General features: G+C 39.6%; 1 protein-coding gene across 1 annotated transcript in view; it reads right to left on the reverse strand.

Annotated features, from left to right (window-relative positions):
* Nucleotides 1-19,524, reverse strand: part of Ctnna3 (catenin alpha 3) — a 1,495,245-nt gene that overhangs the window by 732,907 nt on the left and 742,814 nt on the right. Inside the window, exons 8-9 of the mRNA XM_032888434.1 lie at nucleotides 17,568-17,648; nucleotides 8,605-8,757 (exon numbers count right to left, since the gene is read on the reverse strand). Of these exons, the coding sequence (XP_032744325.1) occupies nucleotides 8,605-8,757; nucleotides 17,568-17,648 (234 nt within the window). The remainder of the gene's footprint in view (nucleotides 1-8,604; nucleotides 8,758-17,567; nucleotides 17,649-19,524) is intronic.

Below are 19,524 nucleotides of genomic sequence, written 5' to 3' on the forward strand. Positions count from 1 at the left end.
AACTACTAAAATTTTAAGAGCATAATTGCTTTCTATTTCTGTTGGCCAGCATGTATCTAGAGCCATTAAATCCTGGGCTACTTGCTTTTCTGTTCCAACTTCCTTATTAAAATGAGTGTTATTCATTCTCTTTTGAGTTATCATAATGAGTTAGGTTTTAAATGTAGAGTTTTGTATGCAAATTTATGCTTGTGAGGTTAGGATCAGCCATTAACAGTTAGAAATGTTACATCCAGATAGAAAACACTCCATCTCCAAAGAGAACAGGGTCCGTCTGTATATCTTTCCTACTGAGAAGCTGTTCTTTGTACCAAGGCTATCTCACAATCCAATGTTCGCAAGATGAGGTCAAGCCTCTTCGCCCTGGCAACCAAGTGTTCAGGGTTGTCCATCATCGGCTCTGGCTTCACTCTGTGCTCCTGCAGACACTTCTGTCTATCTTTGACTTCTACTGCATTCAGAAACCTAGGAATCCGAGGCTGGCTGTATTCATACTGCTATTCCCCCATGTGGGATTGTGATTTTCCAGAGCACACTGTTGCCCACTATTCAGAATTCAAGCTGACTGCTGTTATGTCTTGCTGAATCCCTAAACTCTTCTCATTCCATGCTGTTTTCTCCCTCCTCCAAAGTCCAAAGCACAAATGTTCCATCTCAACGTTATTCTGAGAAGTATCTGGTTTTCTACTCTAGGAGACTTTGCACCACCAGTGGAAAGAGAACAAGTCAAAAATAGAAGGAAAAAAGCCTTTTCAAATGAGGAAAACACTCAGCACATCCAGATCAGACTTGTAAACATGTTTGGCCATGAGAAGGTTCCTAAGCCAAGAAGCGGCAGCCCAACCTACTAAGTGCTGTGCAACCCAACCTACTAAGCGCTGTGCTCCTTCTCATCGAGTGCATTTCTGACTCAGCTACCACATCCTTTACCCACCCAAACAGGAGAGTTTCCAAGACATCCTCTTAGAACAGTTGTTGGTTTGTGTACGAGCATAAGCATTGGGTTTATTTTTTATCTTTTTTTTTTATTTTGGGTCTTTACCAGAGAGAGGAGGAGGAAGAATAAGATGGGCCTCTAAAAGCTGTGTTTATTTATAATCGAACAGATCCTTATTTGATAACAGATGATCAATTAAAGTGAAGTGTGAAACTTGCACAGCATTCTGTCAGGAAGCAAAGGCATGAGGAGAGCTGACAGCAATCAGCACTTCTTGCAAGCAGCAGGAGCCCCTCTCAATCCTGCTCTCTTGGCACCGTGGCTCTGCTAAATCGGGCTCGCCATTTTTGCGAGTGGGAACAATCAGCCATGTAGGTAGTAGGGAAGTATTATAATTAAATGTCCACCCACTTTTTCCCTTTTGATGAAAGGCTCCCGTGAAACATACTAAAATAGGGTACATCGAGATACATGAATTTTTGATGAGTCAAAGTACTGAGGGATATGGCATTTTCCAGAAAGGAACTATATAGATTCACAGAAAATTCTCTGTCCTATATCGTTAACAGAAACATGTTTACTGGTAAATAATATGGTGAAAGACAAGGGACAATGTTCAGGCCATCACCATTTTAATTAGCATCAGAGGTAAGGCTCAGAAAGAACAACCTTGCCAAGAACAAATTATAATATGGCTAAGATGTCAGTTGGGTGGGGCGGGGTACACATAGTAAGACCAGCAAGGGTGGGGCAGAGGTCAAAGGATCACAGCGAATATAAGGCTGGCCCCGGTTAGACAGCATCACTTAGGCCAGCCAGGGCTAAATAATAAGTCCTTGTCTCAAAACAAAAGAAATGAACAGAAGAGAAATGAAAACTAATTACATAATAGCTATCATAACGAGCAATGCATTTATTCACTGTAATGACAGTCTTTTGAGAGCCATTAAATCGCCAGATGAAAGACAGACAGGGAAATTTTTTTTGAGATAGTCAAGTGCTTTTAGGTGTTACTTCTCACACATGCCTTCTGAACACAATTTCTCTATAGATGGTTTGTGTCTGCTCTTGATAATGAATGACATAGGCATTCACTGATACTTCAGTAAGGGATTTTTTAAAAAAAAATATATACTCACGTGACCCGTGGAAGAGATGACTTGACATATAACTAAGCAAATGAGACAGGAAGTGTAGAAAAACACATTCATGTTGTATTTACGTTTATTTTGTATTGGCCAACTACTCCTGAGCACCGGGCCTAGGCTCTGTGGTTAACATTCTCTGTGAGACTCCACTGGAGAAAACTAGATTTGCCTTTGCAGATAATTCTGGTTTAGTGGTGGGAACCAATATCATCTGTTTCTTTATTCAAATGAGTACTTGAATGCGCCCTTGGATGTTTTGTCTTCTGTTCCTTTTCTCTTTCCTTCTCTTTCTTTCTTTCCTTCTTTCTTTCTTTCTTCTTTTTTTTAAGGTTACTGTTTAGCCATTATTTACAAAGTTCCTTTAACAATACAAAGTTTTTTCTTAGACAATCTGATAGGAATTCTTTAAAAATGGCCTTGTTTCCCCCATTTAGGTCGGATTTGAACGAGTCCACTGATTTTAGATTTCTCTGACAAATATAGTTGAGGTCTGAAACCCTAGATACGTTGAAAATAGCTTTTTCTCCAAGTCATTTAGAACTTAAGGCTCCCTGTCCTGCTATGTCAAATGACCCAGCTTGGGAATAAGATGGGTATGTGTGCATGTCAGTGTGGGGTGCTGGGAGAGAAATGAGAAGACACTGGTGAGCTAATGTATACAAGGAAAACTCAATCAAACCGATGTATTTAACCTCTCCTATTTCTCAGGACTCTCTTGATGCCCTTGCGTCTCCAGTCATATGTTAAATTAGTAAGTTTTCTCTTTTGCTTTCATTAGGTGGTCTTTTTCAAATCAAAGGTTTGTCTGGGAGATAAAAGTGGAAGTGCTTTGGAGAAGTAAAATGCACAAACTGTTATATTAAAGAGACAACAAAAACTTTTGCTTTTGTCTTTCTTAGGAACCTACAAATCAATTGAAAAATAATAAACCAATAGGAGGAACTTATACATTATCTTTTCTAAACTCCATCTAGAGACAAAGCAAATGGAAGAGACCTAGGATGTATCACTTTTTACAATAAAATTTTTAATTATAAATTATATAATAACAAAAAAGGGAGGAGTCTGAACACAGGTTGGTAAAATGGACAGTGGTTTCCCAGAAGGCATGGGTTATTACAGGAGCATCTCAGAGCCAGGTATAGGATATTACAAATTATTGGTCAAGGAGGCCTCCAAGGAACCCCCAAACCACACAGTGGGCAGCAGTTACTGTAGAAACTCATAACTCATTAAAACACTGAGACCATGTGACTGACTGTGGGTCAAGGCTCAGTGGGGAAAAAGAGCTGGAAAGATGATGTGAGCCTGAGGATGGGGGAGGGGCACCGTGAAATGCTGTCTCCCCCGACATGACAAGGCTTTTGCTCTCACAAACTCATTGCAGCTGTGATCGTGTGACAAGTCATATACAGGATCGAGTCAGCAAGACAAGACAACATCCCAAAAGGCAGGGGGTTTGGAGGTGATTAAGGTAGGAAGGAGACATGTTAGGAAATGTTTGGGGCAAGTAAGGGGGGTTGCATATGATCAAGATATATCTGTATGTATAGAATTGCCAAAGAATTAATAAACAATATTCCTAAAATAAAATGTTATAAAAGGTAGAGCAGAGGAGGCATGCAGTAGATGAAGGGCAGCCATGTGTGTTTGGCTATTCCTTCTACTGAGCCCAGAGTCACCCTGTCTCCCACAGGGCTTGCCCTGCCTCTACTTTGACCAAAAGAATACAACAAAGTGAACACTAATTTCCGGGCCTGAGCATTAAGAGAATGACAGCTTTTGTTTCTTGTTTTTTGTTTGCCCTGACTAAAGCAGGATAGGAAAGACAGAGGAAGTTAAGGGATCATGAGAGAGAAAAAGAGACCACCAGTCCTTCAAATTGGTTGAGGTCTCTCATGGCTGAAAGTCAAGGACTTCAACATAGCTGAATAGTTAGTCAACTCAAATGTCTGTACTTCCCTTTCTGAGAAAAATCTCAAGGACCAAATTATGAGCCAATATTTATGACAAATATGTATGTGTTGACTGTGGAGAGAGCTCAATGGATAGAACCCTTAAATGCAACTATAAGGACCTAAGTTCGGAGGCCCAGTACCCCATAAAGCCAGCCTAATCTCAGAACTCCTCTGACAGGATGGGAGACAGAGGTACTGTAATCCTTGAACAAGTAGACAACTTGGTATATACCTCATCTACATCTGCTGAGCACCATTTCTCATATGTAAATCTGTCAACACACGTCATAAACCACTTTATAATTTCATTTACTAAAGGAAAACCCAGTAGATGAAACTCAGTCAAGCTGGACTTTGTTGTACATGACTTTAACACCAGCAGTCATGAGGCAGAGGCAGAGGCATCTCCATGAATTCAAGGCCAGCCTGGTCGACAAAGGGGGTTCCAGGACAGTGAGAGCTACATGTAAGACATTGCCTCAGCAAAGTGAGACGAAACAACACAGATATGCCTGGTCTGGTGAGATGGCTCAAGACTGACGCTGCTTGCTGCTAAACCTTTAGAGTTCAGGTCTATCTCCAGGGCACACATGGTAGAAGAAGTGAGTCGTGGTAATTTGTTTCTGATCTGCACGTGCACGGCACGGCAGGAGCACGTCTACAGAGATAACCCCTCCACCACCACATATGCATCAGCACACACACACACACACACACACACACACACACACACACACACACACACCTGTCATAAAAATTAAAATACTCAAATATTTTAATTTATTCTTTTAAACTTAGACATGGGTGAACAATGGCACTTCAAAAATCACACACACACAAAATCATCTACTAGGTTTTCATTAAGATACACAGAACTCTTTCCTAAGAAGCCAGAATTTGCCTCTCCGGCATGTGGTATACCGTTGTCTTGTCTTTTCTTCTTAATAGACACCACTTTATCTTCCTACCAAGTCACCATAAATTCTTTTCTGTGCTATAAATCAAGTTCTCGACTTCAGCTGAGTAGAAATCTCTAGAAAGACCTCCTCCTCGGGCCATGTGACCTGTGATGATGCTGTGGTGACCCTCTTAGAACCTACAACCTATTTTGCAAGAAGCCCAAGGCACATGGAGAGGCTATGTTTTATCTCTATTCAGCAAGGCAAACCTCTCCGTTGATCGCTAACACACATGGGCATGGGCACAGCCCTCTTTTGTGTCCAAGTGGGACACATATTTGGTTGCCTCTATCCCAGCTAACATAGGAGAAAGACAGATTCCTGAGGAATCCTAGAAAAGAGCTGTCGGCCTCTGAGCCAGAGAAGGTGAGGGAGTGATCGTAATGAATAGTCGCTTTAAGCTAATAAGTTTAGGAGTTATTGTGCATGGTAAAAACTCACTGAAATTGAAAGTGACTTAGACCACAAGGTACCCATTTAGGCTGGGGTCTGAGGGAAGTGTAGGAACTGCCACAGCCCTTCGTAATCACTTTATTCTGCGTTAAGGGGATATTCGGATTTAAATAAAATCCATTCTCAGTCTCCCAATGGCTCATAACTCCAAAAGCTTCTCTTCTTTAATGTTCACATGGAATGGGGAATTCTTAAAATCCTTGAACATTTTAAAATAAATTTTGTAAAGCTCTATCTGCATGATAGCGATCTATCACTTGGTTAAAATATTAAGGGAATATTTATGGACATCCTTAAAGGCAGCACATTAGCAATATGGAATGAATGGAAGTATTTTTTAAAGTATTTGAAGAAGCTCTAGATTAAAGTAAGGTAAAAAATAACTTTTAAGTTATGAGATTATTCAAAAATCTTAAAACCTCTAGAAGGAATTGTCCATAGAAAGTTCAATAGTGCTGTTTGGGGGTACCTGGAAAAGTAGGCGCTATTAAAGAATGTGGAAAGGAAAAGAATCATCATTCAAGAGCCCTGATGAAGTCTCTCCCCAGCTGACAGTCAAGAATTCCAGTACAGTTACTTGGAGGCTGCCAACAGAGACAAACTTCCTTTTATATGAAGATACTTCGAGTAAGAATATGAAAATATCTACTAAACCACGCTTTCTCCCCAATTGTGAAAGCCTTTTGAATATGGCCATATTCCCATACAAACTGAGATCTTACCAGGAATCTCACAAACAGGACTATAAGCTCCCTTTACAGACAAGTCATTTCTGAACTCTCTTGTACAACTTTTGTGACCTTAAAATCAGTAATCCTAAGGAAGGCCCCTCAGGAACCACTCAGTGATCTTCTCTGAGTCCCTTAGTCACTCTTTGAGATATGACTACAAAGTAATACACATGACTACTGTAAAGACATTTAAAAGGAATTCTCTTTTGAGGCACCAACACCCACATGGAAATGATTGTTATTTTTAAACAACTCTCTATTAACTTCCAAAAATAAATCTATTTTAGGAGCACTTCCTAATAAATTCCAACTATGCCCATAATGACTGGTCCCAAAATTCTTTTAGACATCAAAGTCTAGAATCTAGGCTTCCCTTGAGTAGAGGTCTCTGGAAAGAAGTCTCAGGGCTGATGAGTAAGCCTTGTCTCCTGCCCTACCTCCTGCCTCTTTACAGTTTGTCTAAGGTGTCATTTTTTGGGAAGCAGCACAAAGCCACAATTTTCATAGAAAGACTAAACCAGAAAATTGGAATGAAAATACATTATCAACAGACATCAAAATTTACTTTCAAAGTGTATCACAAAACTCACCCCCCCCATTATTTGGTCTGATTTCCACATAGAAGCCTTTATAAAGACATGTTTGGCAGCTGTCAGAGAGTAGGCTTAATTAGGCAGCTCTTTGTAAACCCTGCCCCACCAATAAATACTGGAGGAAGGTGCATATGAACAGCAATAGCCAACCTAGTTCAACAATAGATCACTGAATCTCTTTACTGAAAGTTATAGACCCGACGTCAGCCCTGACACTAATTAGGGTGTATGGCTTTATTTTCATCAAATGCTCATCAGATTAATAACACTTGGGCTGTCTTACAGATTTCTTGGAAAATACATAGGCAACTTCTAAGCCAGGGGTGGGGCAGTTTCGGAAAAGACATGGCCTTAGCCATAAAGTAAGTGTTCGTGTATTTATTTTTCTTTTTCTATCTCTGAAGACTAGAGTCAAGCAGGAGAGTTTACAGTAAAAATGCTAGCTACGTTGAAATTGGTTCCATGTATTTACATTAAAGGTGTTAAAAAAAACACCCTGTGCTACTATGATTCTAATTTGAGTTATGATTATTTCTCTCACATTTTATGAGCAGTTTAGGCAATAACCACACTTCACTGCAGAGCTCGTGTCCATGAAGGAAGACGTGGCCATCAAATGTTTAATTGCCAGCATGGAATTGGCTCAGAGGATCCTAACAGACACTAGCTACAATCACTGACAGAAATGACTGTACGTGTTACATCCACCTCCAATCTCAGCACGGGGAAGGCAGAGGTAGGTAGATCTTTGTGAGTATAGGAGCACCTGGTCTACATAATACATTCTAGACTAGCCAAGGCAACACAGTAAGATTGAGTGTTAAAAAGTAATACACTGGTGTGGACCAATTCTGAGTGGCAGCCAAGAATCAGCTTTGGCAAAAACACACATCCCGCTCCTAGTCACTGGTTGTCCTGTGCATCCTTGCCTGAAGAAATTCTTCCATACAGGGCCTCACCCACAACCCACTTCATAGTCCTCAACTTGTTTCTGGCCTCCTGAGTAACTTTGCCTGAAGAAAAATTTCCATTCACGGGGTAGGGGATTTAGCTTGGGTAGAGCACTTGCCTAGCAAGTGCAAGGCCCTGGGTTCGGTCCCCAGCTCTGAAAAAAAAAGAAAAAAAAATTCCATTCACGCCCTCTGCTTCACTGAGCTGTGTTTTGATACTCACAATTCAACAGGTTCTACTCGTTGCCTCTTGAGGATCTCTTATCTAGAGCCCTTCATAATTCTCTTACCGATCTGTCATCCTGCTCCTGAAATTGTGGGGTTGTGGTCACACCTGGAGCTGCTAAACGGAGGTCATTATGATTATCATCTTTGTCATCTCCCCATAGTCTACTCTCCCTGTTTAGTTTTCCATGGAGCTCTCTCAAAACCTGCCCAATCTTCTGTCTTCCTCTTTATTTTGCAGCACACAGTATGTTCAAGAAAGCAAGGGGAAAAAGACCCATGAAACTCAGCAAATAAAACGCACGGCATGGAGTATTTCATACATTAAAGCTAGAATGGTAAGAACATATTTACCAGGACGGAACTATGAATTTAGCTTGTTCTTTTGTATAGTGCCACTAAAATGGGTATTTAAAGTCAAAACAATGGTGAGCACAATTTCACAGATCTTTGTAAATAAACTGCTTCTTTTTAAGCCACTGAAGGGTGGCTTACACCATTTCACTCATAAATGTCCATATCACCTAGGCTCAACTCTGAAGCGTTTGTAATATGTTGGCAATTGTTTTGTATATAAGAATTCAGCTGTAAATGGAGAAAGGAACCTTGCTTTCCTGGATGGGAAGCAGCTGCAGTTACCGCACACTTACCTCCACGAGCCTGCCCGTGTGCTCATGAAATATGGAGGCATAATCTTTGATTTCCTTGACTCGGCCATTCTTAGCAGCTTCAATGAGGACCAGGAGTGGAACTGTTGTGTCCAAGAAAGAATCTGATATGTGATCTATAATAGCTTTGCGGAGCTGAGAAGGAAAAAAAAGATCCTCTTATTTCCAAGAAAAAATTCAGGTTCTTTTCAAGTCTTATGATCTCATTGCTTCTAAAACCCATATTTTACACATTTCTTAAGCAATACATAACAATTGTAATACATGGTACAGAATGAGAGCATCCTTTATGAGCAAACTAAACAAAATACTCAGGATTAAAAAAGGCAAGGCAGCAATGATTCCCTGGCTCCCAAAAGACAACAATTTTTATTATATTATATTATATTTAAATAAAATTAAAATTGTAAGTAGTAATTCAGTATTTTCTCTTATAGAAATTACATGGTAAGAAAGCTCAGCATGTGTACACATAAAATGCACATATCATATTTTAATAATTATTAATTTATAAAATGATTTTTACTTATTGAAGAATTGATCATACATTTTGATTAGCTAAATTGTAGACTTAAATTGTGGGAATTAAATCCAGTGAGATCATCAATTGCACCAGATGATAACAGATTAATAGAGCAAGAAGAAGAATAAATGAACTTGATGTCCAATTCCCTTCATTTGCATTAATTGTTCTTGCCCTCATACCTTAAATTATTAAATGACTATAACATCCTACCACAATTAGTTCTTTTAAGTTAAATTATATGGAAGTTTATAAATGACATCATATAATTGATGTACTCAGCAGAAATTTTCTGAAATTTAAAAAGGCATTCAAAATTAATTTTTTGTACTTATAACACTGAGATGACAGGGATTATATCTGATATCTTTTAATAAACAAAATCAATGGTTATGAGTGAGCCCTAAGGGTTTTGGATCAATGTGACCATTTAGTTTAATACCCTTTCTCAATTAAAAAACATAGATAAAGATCAGATAGAAAAATTGAAATTTGCCTTCTGTGAGGAATATACTTCTAAAACCAGTTGACAGCTAGTTTTAAATAGTTTGAGAACTGCTGGAATATAGCTCAGTGGCAGAGCCTTCCGTTTGTGATACCATAGATTCCATTCTCAGCACTTTGAAAAATAGAAAGAAGGGTTATCTTCCTATAATAATTATAGGATGATAAACCCATCAAGGCTATCAGCTTCTCATAAGAAAATCCCTTTGCTCTTATTGGCAGGACTGGCCGAGAAGTGTTATGAGATATTTTTTTCCATCACCTGACAACATCTTAGGCTTCAGGAAGATCCTCGATGACGTTTGCTGCTCATTAGAAGTTAGGGTAAATCACTAACAGCAGCAAATTAATATTTACTGAGCACTTGACAGGGCGTAGGTGAGAGGTCACAAGGCGAGATGATAGCCATTAATGAATGAGTAGTGTGTTTGCAGTTCATGAGGAGTAGATCAGAGAAGTCAAGGGCACAGGATAGGACTGCAGTTCAGAAGCACATGGTGTGTACATTTCAGAAACGTAGGGGAGATATATAAAGGGTTCCAGAGAAGGGAAGAAAGTTTAGTGACAGCCCCATGCCCCATTCTTTTGTAGAACTTGTAACTTGGGTGTGACAGGTAACTCTACACTATAGTTCTATGAGAGTCAGAATATGGGAGTTAGCTCATGCAAATGGTATCAATGTAACCTCGATGATAGATGCATGGGGAGGAGACCTTCAAGAGTGCATTAGGAAGTACCAAGATGGAGGACAGGCCAGCAGAAGAGGAGGACTTTAAGAGGTTGAGAGAGTAGCTAAAAACACAGAGTACCAATTACAAAAACTATAATACCAAACCGGTGTCGGCACTGTCACAGTGGACTTGTAGAATCTTTTTCTGTAGATACCTGACTTCGTCCATTGAAACAAGTGATTCTGAACAGCATTTGAAGAGGTAGGTATTCCGAGATCAGTGAATCTAGCAGAGGAGCATGGGACATTAAACATTATGACTACAAAAACCCAGGCTACTGAAATATATGTATATGTACATGTGTATGCATGCATATGTAAGTATAATACATATGTGTAGTATACAAGTACACACTCACATGACATCATATATATGATAGATAGATAGATAGATAGATAGATAGATAGATAGAAAAATAGATAGATAGATAGATAGATAGATAGATAGATAGATAGATAGATATAAAACTGTAAAAAGAACTGAACGTAGACAACAGCGACAGTCTGTAGTCCGATCTCTAAGGAGGTGGCTGGTGAACATGATGAGCACAGGTTTCATAGGGAGTTTGATATAGAAATTTTACCACTATTTCTTCAAAAATGACTGGGAAACAAGAAGGTAGAGACACTGAGTATGAATTGCGATATCTGCTAATTTGACTGAGAGATGAAAAAGTAAGATTTAGTGCTAGCTACCTTGAAATATGTACTTAAGAATAGGCTTTTCTTTATCTCACAAGAGGAATTTGTCAGAAATCCGTGACTTGTGGAATAGAGCTTTTAAGGGAAGGCCTTATTTTCCCCCAGAAAGCATTTAACCCAGGCAAATAACAAACAGCAGAGTTAAGCATCCCACAGTTTTCTCAGAAGTCTCTTCCTCATCTGCCGATTGTAAACCTTTTATTCCAATGCTCAGGACCATGGTGAAAGGTGACACAGAATTGCACTACACATCCTCCGGATTAGTCTTCGATTTTGCCTCTTGCTATGGGTCTCGGTTCTAGGTCCTCTGAAGAGATCCTATGAATCTTCTAGTTATTCTGCCTCAGGACCTGTTCTACGTCTCTGTGAGACTCTCAGAAAAGTAAGACTGCAGCCTGCAAGTTCTAGAGTGCCCACATCCCCAGAAACGACCATTAGTAATAGCAAGAGCTATTAGGTCTGGCTCCCACCATTGGCCAGACAGTCTGAGGAGAAATTCTGACTCAGAGAAGTCCTCCGGCCCACTACTTCCTATAGCTGCAGCCTCAATAGGATATGCTCCTATTTTCTTCCTTGCTTGGCATTTACAAAAAAAAAAAGTTTATATTTGGAACCACCTTTAAAATAAAGTTCCCACACTAAAGGACTGTATTAAGGTTCTGCTCTCATGAATGAGATCCAATCTAAAACAGACACCTTCCTCTGTTGTTAAATGCCAGGTTGATCCCCACTGACAGGTTTCACGTCTTCATACACTCTTCTTTGCAGATCTCTCTCTTGCCATTTCTGCTTTGCAAATCACTGGAGGTAACTCTGTGGTGCCCTACATTTTGTTGACCATAAAAAGGAGTTAGAATGGGATAAAAATAAGCCAAGTGGACCAGGACAAATGTAGAAAGACGGATTGATCTGTTAGGCAATTTTCTTCATTTGTCTTCACATATTCCTATGAGGTATTCTCTTTATACCTTGCCTATATATGTATTAATTAAATAGCCCTTAGCACATTTATTTTACTCTGTTTTCCTGTCCAGGGGCTTATTTTGTTTCCTTCACTTGGATGATACATAAAAAGAAATCCTATAGAAGATGCTAACATGCCAATTTTGACATAGATGTCGTAGTGTTAAAATTTGAAGCTAATGGGAAGCCAATAGGAGTTGTGGGGTATGAATTTTCAATGAATACTTGCCTTGGTCAAATGTGAATAATGCTGGAGCAAAGCCAAACTGAGGGGCTTTCTATCTTTTCTCATTGTAGCTTAGTAAAAGATTTTGAGGCTTCAATTTTTCCATTTCCCGCTGATATAAGTGGCTTGGTATCTTGAATAAAATAATATACTTCTCTACAATTGAAATACAAAATTGAAAGCCCCATGTGGAAGCTGTAAGAAAGCCTACGATAGTTATCAAATGAGGCAACAGAAGGAATATCTTGTAAGGAGAAGATACATGAGAAGGAAATAAGTATTGTAGAAAATATTCCTCCTTCCAGAATCAGAGAGATTCTTCTTGTACATAGAGGTGCCATTTTTCATTTTAAGTAAGTGAGCAAAATATGCTTTTCAAAGTTTGACTGATCAATAAGAACTAAATCAAGTAACAATTCAGCATCTGGTCACTGTGCCAAATTTGTGGGCTGTAGACTCATAAGAATTTAATATGTTGATGATGACTGATAAAGGGCTGAGAATGGCTTTCCAGGGGTTGTGTTTGTGCTCTTGTGTGGGAATCAAAGACGTTACAACCCAGGCAAACAGACAATTCAATAATCAATCGAGTGGCTGTGCTTCTTTTACTCACTGCTGTCAGCATTCTATTTTCTTTGATAGAATACATCATTACTTCTGCATCTATGAACTGTAATGCTTTGTCTTATTAACAAGTGAGACTTTTAACCTGCCTCCAATGAAAGCAAATGTGTCTCATTCCTCATGAGACAGTAGAAGTAGGATGTATTTGGATGTCGTGATCTTTAATGAAGTAAAAATTGGAAGTGTTTTAAAACGTTCTTCATTTATTGGGAGCTCCAACAGATAAGTAATTCTCAAGTAAATAGTGGGAGGTCAGGTAAAAGGATAAAGAAAAGTGACATTTTGAAAAATGTGTAAAATAATTAATGTAGGAATAATGGACGACAGGTAGGTTGGTGCACTTGGTTCTGGGGATTTTGAAGGGGACACAGTCCGTTTTCCTTGTCCCCTGCTGTGGTGCTCACACACTTGGGCTTTATCTATATTGCACCTGGGATGGAACCTTGAATCCACCAAGTGAAGTTAAGCAAATTGATTTGCTTGCGGGCTTGTTTAGCACTATAGCATTACTTCTTACTTCAAGGATGAAAATCAAGGGCAAACAATATACCTGTTGAAGAGTTCTGGAAATATTCAGTAAGGGAAAAGCTGATGATAATTATCATTGGAAAAGTTTACAATTCATTGAGAAGAAAATCCTCGACAAAAGATGGCAGAGGAGAAAAGGTTATGGTAAAAGAAGTGTACACATACTTAAGTGCTCTCAGAAAGTAATAAGAATTCCTGCGGAGAAAGCAGCTAAGGTTGGCTGGGAGAAGTAGCACCCATACTATTATTGAACTCGGATGACTTAAGATTCGAAGAATGACAGGAAGTACAGAAGGGGTAGAGCTGAACCTACTATGAGCATAAACATGATGAACATATGCTATGAACATGGTGGTGATCTTGTGATTGTGTATGGAAACACGAGGTGCCCATTTGCTGAGAGCATTAGGATCTATCCTTTTATCAGAGGTGGGTGAGCATGTCTCTGATCCTCAAGGAAGAACTGAAGAGATAAAGGACATTAAGAATAAAAATGTGTGATCGAGTCACAGAAAATGTAAGGCACCAGGACAAGAACTTTTACTCTGCTCTTAATAAAATGGGTGAGCAAGAGAAGGTGAAACAAAAAAATGACTAAGTCACGTGCAAAAACATTCCAACTTCATGCTCTGCAATGGCCACTCTACATTTAGACATTCCTTAGAAATGTATGGAGCATCTTACAGGCTCAATCATTCTCTGACCTAAAGCTATGGCATTTCTATTACTGATGAAAAGGTAATGGTGATGAAATAGATAAGGATGGATGAACAAAAAGAGAAGTTCTTGGGACGTTTTACTAAAAATAAAGCCAGTTCTAAAACAAGAGACAATCATTAAATATTTCAAAGACAGCCTGAGAGCAGGGCTTTGCTTTTGTGGGGAAAAGAGCATATGTAAGGCACTTAGAATAAAAACTCTTAAACGTTGAAAGCATAAAAAAGATGAAGAGATTACTCATTTTACAGTTTCAATTTTTGTTTCTTTCTGAAACACGGTGTCATGCATTCCAGACTCTTTTTAAACCCATATGTAGCAGAGGGTAACCTTGTGTTTTTTGATCATCCTGCCTCTGTATCCTGAGTGCTGATTGGACAGGTATGGAACACCATGCCCGGTTTATGAGTTAGGGATCAATATCGAGCTACAAGTATGGCAGGAAAGCATTCAATGAACAAAGCTACATTGTAAAACCTCAGCTACATACTCAAACTGTATACTCAAAGAATAGACTCCACAGAGGAAAATGAAGTATTTTGGTTATGTGGGAAGAGTATTTGGATAATGACAATCACAGCAAGTAACAATAATAGTCTTGAAGATCGAGTGTCTCCAAAGATGGTTCTTCTTTCCATGTGTGCCATTTCTCTGAATGGTCCTAACTGGTCCCTCCATTTAAAGTGAATTTTGTGGCTGTGTTAAACTTGTATAATGCAGAAGAGACCATTTTAGGCCTCGTCTTGGAAGTTTCTAGACTCTGTACAATTTTGCCTAAGCCTAGAATATTTTCAGCCTCTAAGACTCACTGCTGAATAAGCGCACCTTCTGAAGCTCATTCTGAACTCTGGCTGGCAGATCAACGCAACTGTTGTAGGTTAACACTCCTCTCCAGGATGACTGATTCCTACTGGTTTCTTTCAGCTTCTGACTGAATTGCTCTGATTGGCACCATACCGTAATCTTTGGCAATATGTTCTAATCTTCTGGCTCATTCTATCTTCACCTGTGTCTAATCTCTCTCTCTCTCTCTCTCTCTCTCTCTCTCTCTCTCTCTCTCTCTCTCTCTCTGCTGTTCTCTCTTAAGTAGCCTCCCTTTCTTTTCTCTCTGTTCTCAGTAAGAGTTGGGCATATCCCTTCTCTCAAATCTTTCTCTGATTCATCTCTTTGTCTGCCACACAATTAGACATCACTTACAAACATGGGCATTTCCTTCTACAAATTAACTTTACCCTTATTGTTTGGGATTAAAGGTTTATGCTAAGGGCATTTCTGTATTCTAGCCAGAGTAGCCATGTTGCTGGATTAAAATCCCTTCATATGGAAAGATAGGGGCATGAAATACTATAGTTGATATAGAAATAGCTCTTCCAAACTGAAAGAAGAGCAGAAGGGGCTGGGCAGTGTAGCTGAGCTGGTAAAGTGTTTGTTGAGCATGCAGAAAGCTCTGGCTTCATACCTCACACCTCAAAACAAGTGTGGTAGTGTATACCTGTAACCTTTGGTCATTGGAAGGTCAGAAGTATGAGGCCAGCTGGGAAGTATGGGCCTATAGGAAACTGTGTACCAAAAACAGTGGAGAGGGGATCCCAGAGGAATTCTGAGGGTCCATGCTTCTGGTCCTCGTCTAAGTCCTGACTCCATGACCCTGATTGATTAGTGCCTAACCACACAGTATGACATTCTCACCTGTGCCACAAAGAGGCTGCTCTGGTCTACTCCTTTAACTCTACCAAGTTAAATTCAAGCTAAGAAAGCATGAATTGCACAGAATTTAAATTTCACAGCCGCCCTATCCATGAATCCTTTCTTTTTTTTTTTTTTTTTTTTCTATTCTTTCTATTCTGTATCCTAATCTACTTCTGAATTAAAATACGGCCCAGCCATTTCTCTAATTCTTCCCATTTAACTAGAATAATATATAGCATTTAAGGCTTCTGGTTAAAAGCTCTTTTCCCCTGCTTTTATGAGTTAATGGTGACCTATTATAGCTGTTCTTCATAACGAAAAAAATCTGGTTATTAGCAGTGGAAAGGATAAGAAAACAAGGCCTAGTCTGGGAGCTGGGGGTTCAAATTAACTTGTGTCCTAACACAGGGCTTCTCAGCTCCTTAGTAATAATATCCTTCCTGATCTTCTAATTCTAGTGACTCTCTACCAAAAAAAATATAGTCTCAACAGAAACTAATTTTTGAGGCAACCACAACTCATAAAGAGGAAAAATTGGAGACTCTGAACTACTAGAAGGCCTCTGAATTAGAACGAGAAATTCAGCTGTACTTTTCTTAGTTAATTGTGATGTTTTGAAACACTGTGAACAAAGCAACTTGGGGAGGAGAGGGTTCATTGGGTTTATACTTCCACATCACAGTCCACCACTGAAGGACATCAGAACAGGAACTGAAACAGCACAGGAACCTGGAGGCAGGAGCTGACGCACAAGCCAGGGAGGGGCACTGCTTACTGGCTTACTTATCATGGCTTGCTCAGTCTGCTTTCTTATAAAACCCAGGACCACCAGCTCAGATGACCCCTCCCCCTCTGAACATTAATCAAGAAAATGCCCTACGGTTTTGTCTGTTTACAGCCCAAATTTCTGTCCTCTTAGATGCCACTGACTCTGTGAAGCTGACATAAAAACCAGGCATGCACAATGCTGTCATTAAGTCAATTTACCAACACCACTGAACATTCAGTGTGCTAGAAAATCATGTACGTATGATGTATTTTGTATAGAAATGGATGTGCATGTATATGTGTACATGTTCACTTGTACACAGGTGAACATGTGTGTGCTGTATATGCATGTGAGGACAGAGGACAACTTTAGTTGTCATTGATGATGACCCATACCCCTTTCATTTGTAGGCTGGCTGGAAAGAGAGAACCAGGAATTCACTTATCTCTGTCTCCTCAGTACTTGGAGTACAAGCCTACACACACACAAATACACACACACACACACATTCATGCACACACACACACACACACACACACACACACACACACACACCTGGCTGTTTCCTAAGAGGCTTCTGTGAGTTGAATTTGGGTCCTCCTGTTTGCAGGGCAAGTAATTTACCAACCAAGCCACCTCTCCAGCCCGGCACTGTGCATTTACTTAAAGTCCAAAAACCCTATTTCACATTATGCATCGCATTTTATAAAAGATTCAGAGATGAAACCCATGCCTCATGAGGACAGAGCCAAGATTCCCTTGCAATTCGGCATGACATTAAGACACATGCTCCTTTTCCCGTCTTCTGTTTGCCACAAAACATTTGAGGCATACAAATGTGGAAGGTAGAAGCTTGCTTGTCTGGTTTTCTGTTCCTTAATTTTAAATGACCCGAAACCACAAATGGTATGAAAATGAATGACAGCTCCTTTTCCTCTTTTTCCTGTCCAGTGCCTCTCTTTCCTCTCACCTGTCTGCGGAGGTCTCTCGTCTTCTTGCTCATGTTGACTATGGCAGTATTCAGGGTATTACTCCTTTCCGTCTTTCCAATCTGCAAGAAAGCAAAATACTGACATAAGCAATGCTACCAAATTACTCTTTATCACTTAGCAATTTGCTTTCGAAATTTCCTGAAAATAACAGCTTGGAAATTCAAGAATAGTTTTCAAAACTGCTATGACAGTGCATATGATTCATGAGCACTTCACTGAAACACCAAGTAGAATGGCGATTAGAGCGCACATTATTTTCTTCCCTAATTGTCTGTAATATTTCTGATACAGGGCTTGGTCATATTCAATATGGCAGTAAGCAGAGCATTGTCTCCAAGAAACTTTGATCTTCATTCTTAACAAGTCAACTCCTTTAACTGCTAAGCATGCAATTAGCTTAAAAGCATTAGGTGCCCAATTTGTCAACTTCCGTGGGAGTTTCTGAAGTCATTTTCTTGGTGTATTGTGTAAGTTATGCAGAGCCATATTGGAGTTTTGCTAAACACTAAATAAAATATGCAGTGCAAATTCATACAACTTGCAAAAGTTGACCACAATTTTAGCTGACAATATTCCAAGAACAAATTGTTTTAAGTGAGAACTCATTGCTGCATTTGGCTCTTTAAGATAATTTGTGTGATACCTTTTCATTCTGTAAGCAGAACTGTTCTCTGTGTGACATCCTCTAACCTAAGACTTGGGCTTCTGGACACACAGAGAGTCACCTTGGTTGATGTTTTCTATATCATATTGTTGTGGGAGACAACTGGGTTGAATCTAATCAGGCTTTCCCTGTGATACCTCCTAGAAAAAGATTGGAAAAAATCATTGTGTTTCACCTCTAGGAAAATTGCTGCTGCTTTTAAATTAATAAGCTGCAAAGGGCTCAGAGAGGGGACCTTGAAAATCAGCAGCTGGCCACTGAGCTGCCAGAATGGAGTCCATGAAAAAGGACACATGAAGTATAGCACAGGCAGGCAGGACATCAGACACTCTCTCCCATCAGACACTCATCCCCAGCTCTCAAAAAAACCCTACACCTTCAAATATGACAGGGTCTTAACAACAACAATAAAAATCAAGGTTATCTATTGCACTCTGTAGTGGTTTTCTTGCTCTCCTGCCACCATTTCACACACTACTTTCCACAGCACCACATTCTCAAGTCTTTCTGTCTCCTTACCCAGTGATTGTACAGCCATACCTGTTGAAATCCTTGCCATCGTGCAATGGATTCACAAAAGAATTCGCTCAATTCACCCTCCTTGAGACAGTTCTCCCATGATCACAAATAAGTTCTTGCCTCTTCTTGTTCCCCTGCCATTTCCCCACATGCTCATGTCATCCCCGGACTTTCTCAGAACCCTTAGAGCAATTACTTGCAAGGGAGTTATTGAACAGATGAGTCCATAAATTAGCAACTTTATTCAAGGTGCAACTTGTTTTAATTAGGGCTCTATAACAAGCCAGGAAAGTTGCTGATGAACATAGAGTTTACCATTCGGCCCAAACACAACTGAATAACTCTCTTTAGCAGTTGCTAGTACCCACTAAACAACAGTTATGCATAGATATCTGTCAGCATCAGATGTGGAAAACTGAGAGGATGAAATACGATGCAGATGTTTGCTATTCGTGGACGTATGTCTATTAGGTTCTCCTCAGAGATGTAGACAATGGGAGAGATCATCTCCTGGCCTTGACATGTCCACACATTTCCACACACACATGCTCTCAAACACACAGGTGCACACAAAATGAAAATCAGAGACTTTCAGAGTATAACATGTGCTCACGATAGGAACTGCCCACAGTAAGAGAAGTGAGAAGGAAAAGAAAGCTCAGTAGGAGATATTGGCATTGGGCTATTCAACAGAAAAAAAAAGAAAGTTCTCGATCCCAAAGCAATGGTTGAGCGTGTACTCAAATGAAACT

This window comes from Rattus rattus, chromosome 18 (assembly GCF_011064425.1).
Source record: "Rattus rattus isolate New Zealand chromosome 18, Rrattus_CSIRO_v1, whole genome shotgun sequence".
Classification (NCBI taxonomy): domain Eukaryota; kingdom Metazoa; phylum Chordata; class Mammalia; order Rodentia; family Muridae; genus Rattus; species Rattus rattus.